Source organism: Arachis hypogaea, chromosome 8, assembly GCF_003086295.3.
Source record: "Arachis hypogaea cultivar Tifrunner chromosome 8, arahy.Tifrunner.gnm2.J5K5, whole genome shotgun sequence".
In the NCBI taxonomy this organism is placed as follows: Eukaryota; Viridiplantae; Streptophyta; class Magnoliopsida; order Fabales; family Fabaceae; genus Arachis; species Arachis hypogaea.
The window spans coordinates 9,871,018-9,879,357 of record NC_092043.1 but is presented as its reverse complement, the minus strand read 5'-3'; the positions used below and the strand labels follow the sequence as shown (position 1 = coordinate 9,879,357).

Genomic DNA, 8,340 nt, shown 5'->3' with positions numbered 1-8,340 from the left:
TGAGAATATTATCATTTCACCATGAAATTAATCCACAAAGATAGGAGATCATAACTCCTATTTTATTTTGCAATGCCTTCTAGGTGCCTTTGTCTAATAATATTTGTTAATTATTAAATTATTTATGTTATTTTTGTGCATGCCTTTTGTCCCGGTTTTAGTTTGGTGTAGACATTCAATTTTGGTTGGAATTTAATTCATTAAATTTGGAACCTTTAGAATAGACTAAGATATGTTATTAGTGTCAAAAAAGCTTTCATGTTTAGAACACATTCAGTTTATTTTAAGAATAAGTGTTGGATGAATGACTTCCATTTGCAATAAAAGTATTTGCAGGGACATTTAATCTAACATGACCATCATAAGTTTGATAGCAATATCTAATTTTGAACTTTTCCAAGCAATATCTAATTTTGAACTTTTCCAAAGGATCAAACGTAATCTGTTTGCATCAAGTCATAATTCTATTCACCTAATATTACTAATTGAATAAGTAATATCCAATTATAAATTTAATCTTACTATAATCTGTAAAATCTTTTTGTTTATATCATGTTAGATCTGTAATATTGGTTTTTATTTTTCAAAAAAAAAAACTATCATATTTAGAAGACATTCAGAATATCAGAATATATTTATTAAGAATAAGTGTTCAAGGATATTCAGGGTGTCATAAATGCATTCAATATATATGACTAAATTAACAAGTAGTATTGATTTATAATTGTAATATAACTAACATAATTAGATTTTGTCTTCAAAGACCCACTAATATTATGCATGAAACATATTAATTGATATAAATGCAATAAGTATGCCGAAGGTAACATGTAATACCCTCTTAAAACTGGATTAGAAGTAACTTTTTCAATGTCTAATGAATTTAAGACTCAAATTATATCATATATGTAGCAAGTATGAAAAAATCTCATTTAAGATGCCTGATCAGACAAGTTGTTCTTACTTCCGGTAATTTTTACCTGAAATTTATTGCATGGTTTCTCTTATTGCTCACCATTTCAGCTTAAAGATTTTAAATAATAATTGATATGGTTCTCATTTTGGTTTAAAAATTTAATGTGTTTGATGAGTTCCTAGGTGATGTGCTCCTCATAAGCTTCATGGCCAACATGCATTGGTCAAATTGAACTTTATGTTACCATTTCAGAAAGCTAGAATTAATGTTGTAATTAATATTCTGATACAAAGTTTGTGTTATTCATTATTAAGTGCATTAAAGTATTGTTCACCATCTACCATTTCTATCTTACCAGAAATACCTTCTTATTAATGTCTTCATATACCTCCTCACACGATATAAAGTCTTTATCACCTCTCAATCCTTATATATATTAGTCTTTCTATTACCTTGCGTAATATCCAAACTCATTATATAATTTTATAGTTAGTAGCTTTTGTTCTCATCATACACAAATGGCTACTTCATTCAACATGATTAAGGATCTTGATATTGCTGTTGCTAATCAAGTTTGGCGTATCAAAGTGCGTGTCATCAAAATATGGTCTATTAATTTAGGCGAAGAGAAGTTCAGGAGACCTAACTTAGAGATGGTTGTTATGGATGAATTAGTAAGTTTTATTTGTCAGATTTTATTACATTCAAATATGTATATAATAGACCAATTATGCTACATGCTGATTTGTTGCTATCTATTTTGTTTATTTCTCAGGGTGATCGGATACAATGTTCTGTAAGGAATCCTTTGAGGAGATTATTTGAGCAGGAGTTAGTTGAGGGCAATGTGTACTCTGTTGCTAACTTCTCTATTGAACTTAATGATCAAAAGTACAAGCCAACCAATCATACTCTGCGTGTGTTCTTTAAAAGGGAATCTCAGATTCGTGTGTTAGTCGATATTAATTTCCCAAACAATATTTTTCACTTTGTGCCCAATGAAATGATACTTAATCATGATAATCCTCAGTCTCACTTGATAGGTACATACAAAATGTGATAATTGTTTGTATTTTTTTACTAATGTTCGTATAAAATCAATCAGTAGGAATATGAGTTTTTCATTTATTTTTGTTTAATGTAGATGTTATTGGGTTGTTGACTGGAAAGGGTGATATAATAGAGTTCAGTAAGAATGGAAAGAAGTCCATATACATGGTTATTGAGCTTGATGACATGCAGTATGTATTTTATATTTTCTTTTTTTTTCTTTCTACATCTATTTCCTGCTTTCTGTTTTTGATTTGAAAATTTTCATATATTTTTTTTTGTCATTACATGATTGGATTTATAGATCTAAGGGTAAGATAAGGTGTACATTGTGGGAGGAGTTTGCTACTCAACTGGTGAAGCACATGGAGCAGTACCCTAATACTGAGTTCATTATTATTGTGCAGTTTGCCAAATTTAACCTGTTCAAGGGTATACATGTTACATCATTGTCTTTTTTATTAAGTGTTATCTTTATTTATTAACGTGTTTTTATTAATTCTTTCCTATTCTGTTTCATTTAATTTCTAATTGTGTCATGCTGTGCTTCAGGAACCATGGGCATATCTAATACAAACTACAACTCTACCTTATACATTAACGCTGATCTTAAAGAAGTTAAGGAATTTAGACAAAGGTATCGATTTCACTTTTTACTTTTTTGTTACTTTCGTTGCAAATGGTAATGGATATGCTCATTTTCCCAATTTTACATACCTTTTTTTTTCATTAGGTTTATCATGGGTAATGACAAGCCATCTAACCAGCTTTCTCAAATTGCATCTGATTCATTGATTTCCCTTGAGCAAGATCTTATTAACCATACTCCTTACAAGTCTATAAGCGAACTTAAGGAGAGCACTGAGGTTGTAATAAGTATTCTATCATTCATCTTTATGAACTCTAAATCTTTAATATTCTTTAATAATTTGTTGAGGTCCATTTTTTATTATCAGGGTGGAATATTTGTTACCATTGGAACTGTGATTTCTATTGACACTAGACTAGGTTGGTGGTACAAAGGGTGCAAGATGTGTTTTCATTCACTTAAAGAAGATGAGAATTCATATTATTGCCATGAATGTGATATTTATCCTAATACTCATGTTCCTCGGTAATATTTTTGTTTTAATTCAATTCCATTGTTTTAGACTAATTTTATCAACAAGATACCATGCTAACATGTTACCATTTTTACACATATTAGTTTCTGCATTCAAATGAGAGTATCAGATGAGATAGACTCTGCTTCATTTATTGTTTATGACAAGGAAGCCTCCAAATTTCTTGAGATATCTGCTTCTGAGCTTCGTTTGAGACAGATATCAAAGGTATAATAAATTCTCATAGTATTGTTATTCTCTTTATATATTTAGTTTGTTATCACTATGTATTCCATTCTAAATTATAGGGTTGCGGCAAGGATGAATTTCCGGTTGAGATTAATTCATTTAGGGGTAAGAAGTTTCTATTCAAGATTTCTGTGAAGCTTGATGATATCAATGCTTTCCAGCCATGCAAGATTACTGTTTTGAAGTTGACTGAAGATCCAAATCTGCTCACTTCTTTTTCTTCCAAGTACAAGACATTTGATGTATGCAAAATAATATAACTTATTTATGCAATCAGTAATTATTTTTTATTTTATAATCTTTATTTTAAATTACTACTTTAAATACAGAACACCCCAATCGAAAATACTGAGTTGCAGAGTTTGCAAACTGATTCTACTGATAATTCTAAGGTATTATCTAATAGTAATGGTCTCCTCTTTATAATAGCAATATCTAAACCAGTTTCATATTTTAGTACAATTATAATTTCAGGAGATTAGTTCACAGTCTTGCGAAATTATTTCTCTTGATGGCAATGATGACTTTGTAACTCCTAAGAGAGGTATGATAGTTGGTGTAGCGGCAAAAAATTTGCTGGACATTTTCCCGGATAATGCCACTACTTCATCATCCAAATGTCGGAAGCTCTCCAAGGAGTCTGATTGTAGCTTTGTCAAAGAGCATGTTGATTAATCACGAGGGTTCCAACTATATTATTGTTGTTGCTATGTATTTTGGGTTAATCTAATGATTTTATTGTGTGTTTTTATTTAAATTAAAGGCCATGGATAGCTCATGTTTCCAATTAGTCTAATTGGAACTAATAATAAACTGAGTTTGTGTGCCATGTGTGTCAGTAGTTGTTTCTGTTTTTTTGTTAAAGTTTATGTGTAGGTGTCATGCTTTGTCTTTATGTCGAATAAAATGGATTGTAATTAGGCTATGCCTTCATTATGTATCCTACTTTTAAAGTGAGTTGAATGATACCACATTTACTCAATGGTATGGTTTTATACCTTGAATAATTATTTATATTAGTAGTAGTTTATCTATAAATTTTAATCTTACTTATACCAGAAATTTCACAGTAATTCCCTCTCATTTATATATGGATAGTAGTTTTATACTTTGATTTTTTCTTTATAACTCACCCTTATTAAATTAGATAATTTTGATCATTGTTCTCATTAAATAATCTTTTAGTTTTTAGCTTAAACAACTATGTAATACAGATAAATAGAATAAATTTGAACCATCAAATGAAGATTTTAGTGTTTAGCAGAATTTGCTTATTCAGTCATCCAATATAGCCACTTACTCTGTTCCTGACACTGTTCTTCGGATCCTTCATTTGCTAAAAACTGAGGTTATGACTATTCATGCATTTGCATTGACAATTTTAACTGGAGATAATAATTTAGCAATCACTGCATTAAAAAAGAAAATGGATAACCTGTGAACTAAATTTTTATTTTTATTATTATTTTCAGTATCATAATTTCTATTTGTTGGATAAAGAAAAACAACTTCTCAAAGATATTCTGATTATCAAAGTACTCATTTCAAGATATGTTAACAATGAATATTATGTGGCACATGAGTATAATCTTATTTTCATAGCTTTAAATTTTTCTATAATATATTAGTTGTTCATCTTTTATGCTATGTACTCAAACTCTCTATCAATTTACCCTTAGCATTGAAAGTGTGATAGTTGCAGTTATTTTTTATTTTTTTATTAGCATTTTGGTGTTAATTAGTGTTTATATTGTGAAAAAAATCTCACTCAAAATAAAATAATTAAATATTTATTTTTGTTACAATGTGTTTTTTTGTAACAATGTTTCTAAGTTTATTGTCCAGTTAGAAATGTACATTTTGTTATTCTTAAATTTGCTTTGTTATTTTTTTTATCTGTTCTGAATCTGCTATTATATATATATATATATATATAATTCAAACCTTCATCTACTTACTTTCTAGATTTGATCTGTTTTGTTTTCTTCTTTCTTATCTTTTCCAGTTTTTAAATATTTCTATAGGGAGAACAAATCAAATTTTCTGATTGATTATTTTATGGTACTTTCTTTCAACTTTATGCTGCACCTTTTTTTAGTTTTAAAATATGTTCCGTAACCATCTCTATATTTATTTTTATTATTTATAATTATTATTCTTTTAAAATATATATCGTGATGAAATTTCTATTTTGTTTATTGCTTAGCTTTGTTTATCATTGATAGTTCTAACAATTTTTTCCTTTTCTCCATTGATAAAGTTACTGCAGACTTTTGATTCGTCATCCTTATTGCCTGGAGATGCTAGACTGTTTTTAAGATTATTTGAATCCAATTAGCAGCAAACATGATTAAGTTAAGCATACATAAGCAGATTTATGTTCTTATGAATAAATTAAATAATAGATGGGCAGCTAAACACCTTTTTAACTAATGCACTTAAATTATAGTTTTCTGGCTTGATTTGGGTGAGTCATAGGAAAAAGGTTTTATTGAATTTTTATACTTTTCATGTTATATTAGAAGCCAAATATTATTACTGAATTTTGAATTATTGTTGTCTAAACTAAGAATTAGTGATGCATTTTGAGTACTTTTCCATGATATAATTTTAGATTGACTTCGAGTTAAAACCATAACTATATGTAAGTATGAATGTTTAAAGCTTAAAATCAACTGCCTGCGAATTCAATATTACAATACATCAAAATAAGTTTTAAATTAAGTCACTGATTCAAATCTTAATATAATTATAGTTTACTCATTTATAAGAATAAATCAATTTATACATTTCCAAATTCCAAAACATTAAGATGCTAACATATAACATAATATATTCTTAGTCTCCACTTTAATTTCTACAACGCATCATGTTTTTAGTTTACTCATTTATATCAACCATAGTTTAGTTTTTTTTGTTTTACAGTTCTAACTCTTTGCAAGCTGAGTACTTTTGCCATTTGCTTAATCATCTCACCTACCACCTAGATGAATCAATTTTGTTTTATCATTTGGCTAAAGACTTAATTTTGTAGTTTTTTTTCACTATTATTCACAAGAACATTGCTCTTCAATCTAGAGAAATGTAATGTTTTGAGAAACTTGAAAAGACTAATTTGGCATTGTGCTCTACAAATATCCAGTTAGAATTTGCAATGAAGCTGTTTAAATTCATATTTAGATTTTGTTCTATAGGTTGATTTTGTTATATTAGTATATCAAATGTGAACACTCTTCCGCCTCCAATGTAAAAACTTGATGATGTGGGCAATAGTTTATTCATTTACAATATTATCAATCAAGCATTACTATTTGGTTAATCTTGCTTTGATTTTATACTGTAGTCACACAAGCAATTGGTTCTTATATTGCACTTATCTAATTCACCTGATAGTATGGTTTTATACCTCTTTTTATCTATATCATGAATTTTTGTTTATTAGAAGTTTGGTGGCTTTTAGTTTTAATATCTATTTATATCAATAGTAGTTTATCTATAATATGTGATATTACTTATACCAAAAATTTAGCTGTCATTCCCTCTTATTTATACAAGAACAGAAGTTGTATCCTTTTTATTGTTTCTAATTATAGCTCACCCTTATTTTATTAAGGTGTACTTTATATAGTTATCAGACTAGATAGCCTTGATCATTTATCTCAGCATTTATCACTAACAACCTTCATTTATTATTGTTTTATTCAATACTGTGTAACGGCAAGTTACCTTTTCTTCAAATACCTGCATTAATTATAGGAGTTATTATGCTTCCATTTTTCATTAACTGTCTGAGGTTCTTTTTGCATGTATTCTGACTGCCTTTTATGTGAGTTGAACTTATTATCACACTACCTATTTGTATGTGTTAGCTTATTTATTATTTGCCTCATTCCTCATGTTAGGTGTGCTTGATATTAAACTTCTTTTCATTTATAAATAGATCATTATAGTGGCCTTCATAGTTTTACCAGAAGTAGTATAAACAAACCAGGATGTCAGAAATAGGGTGCGAACAAAGTGAGTTTTTAGTTTAGTTTTAGTTTAATTGTTATAGCTTCCTTATCATGATATGTAAATTTGTTGTGTTCTTTTTAATCTATCATATCAAGTAATTAAATTCTCTTGCACAGATTTAAGTAAGATCTCCTACATTCCCGAAGATTTTGATGAAGACCGAACTTTTTACATGCAGATTGATCCTGTTTCGGTTAGTTCATCTCAATATCAAATATTTTTATTAGGTTATAGTTTTCATTTTTATCTATTTAAAAAAATGATTCATTATTCTAAAGGTAGTTTCACTTTATTTATATGATAGATATTGCCTGAAATACCATCAATTTTCTATAGAAAGTACAAGGATCAATTGAACCAAAGGATGTTTTTCATTGACCTTAATCAAAACCAAGTAGAGGTAATGATTGGAAAAGGTCACTCATGTGCCTACATTTTGGCTGGTTTTGATACACTGGTTAAGTTCTATGAACTGAAAGAAGGAGGATGGATGAAGGTTATGTTTATTGGGGAGGATCTTTTCTTAATTACCAAGGTGAAAGATTCAACAATGATTTCTAAGACCCTTCCTTCTCCTCCTGTTAAGTTTCTTCTTGATGTTAAGCTTTCAACTCTTAATGTCAATGGTTTTTCTCTCTCCACAAACCAGATTAATTCTGTTGCTAAATACGTTGATATTCATTCTCAATCAGATGTGCTACCAAAACTTCTTGATTCAGTGTTGAGAGAAAATTATAATTCGGTTGTCAATCCTGTGTCATTTGATTCACTTACTTCTAACTCTGCTCATCTTGGTTTCCATTCACAAAATAATGATATTTTGTTCACTGACTCTAGCACCATTTTGCCACATACAATCCCAAACATTGATACTGATCAGATTATCCTTAGTAGTAATGCCCCTATCCACCATAATTGTCTTCCTTATTCAGTATCCAATATTAATGTTAACTCTCCATTAACTGTCTCATTTGAATGCACTAATCCGATTGCAAGAAAAATTGGTGG

At 28.8% G+C, this 8,340-nt stretch overlaps 1 protein-coding gene across 1 annotated transcript; it reads left to right on the top strand.

The window, feature by feature from the left end:
- Positions 1-1,434: 1,434 nt before the first annotated feature.
- On the top strand, positions 1,435-3,993 carry LOC112704979 (replication protein A 70 kDa DNA-binding subunit E-like). Its single transcript, XM_025755842.1, has 11 exons — positions 1,435-1,590; positions 1,692-1,959; positions 2,061-2,157; positions 2,271-2,398; positions 2,519-2,603; positions 2,700-2,832; positions 2,923-3,080; positions 3,174-3,297; positions 3,378-3,560; positions 3,648-3,710; positions 3,793-3,993. Exons 1-11 carry the CDS (start codon positions 1,435-1,437, stop codon positions 3,991-3,993), a joined length of 1,596 nt encoding a protein of 531 aa, XP_025611627.1.
- Positions 3,994-8,340: the final 4,347 nt, after the last annotated feature.

Bases quoted from the DNA above. Each gene is read 5' to 3' on its own strand.
- LOC112704979 (XM_025755842.1), top strand. From the start codon at position 1,435: ATGGCTACTTCATTCAACATGATTAAGGATCTTGATATTGCTGTTGCT. The intron at 1,591-1,691 runs GTAAGTTTTATT...TTTATTTCTCAG, and splicing joins TGGTTGTTATGGATGAATTA to GGTGATCGGATACAATGTTC. The intron at 3,081-3,173 runs GTAATATTTTTG...TACACATATTAG, and splicing joins CCTAATACTCATGTTCCTCG to TTTCTGCATTCAAATGAGAG.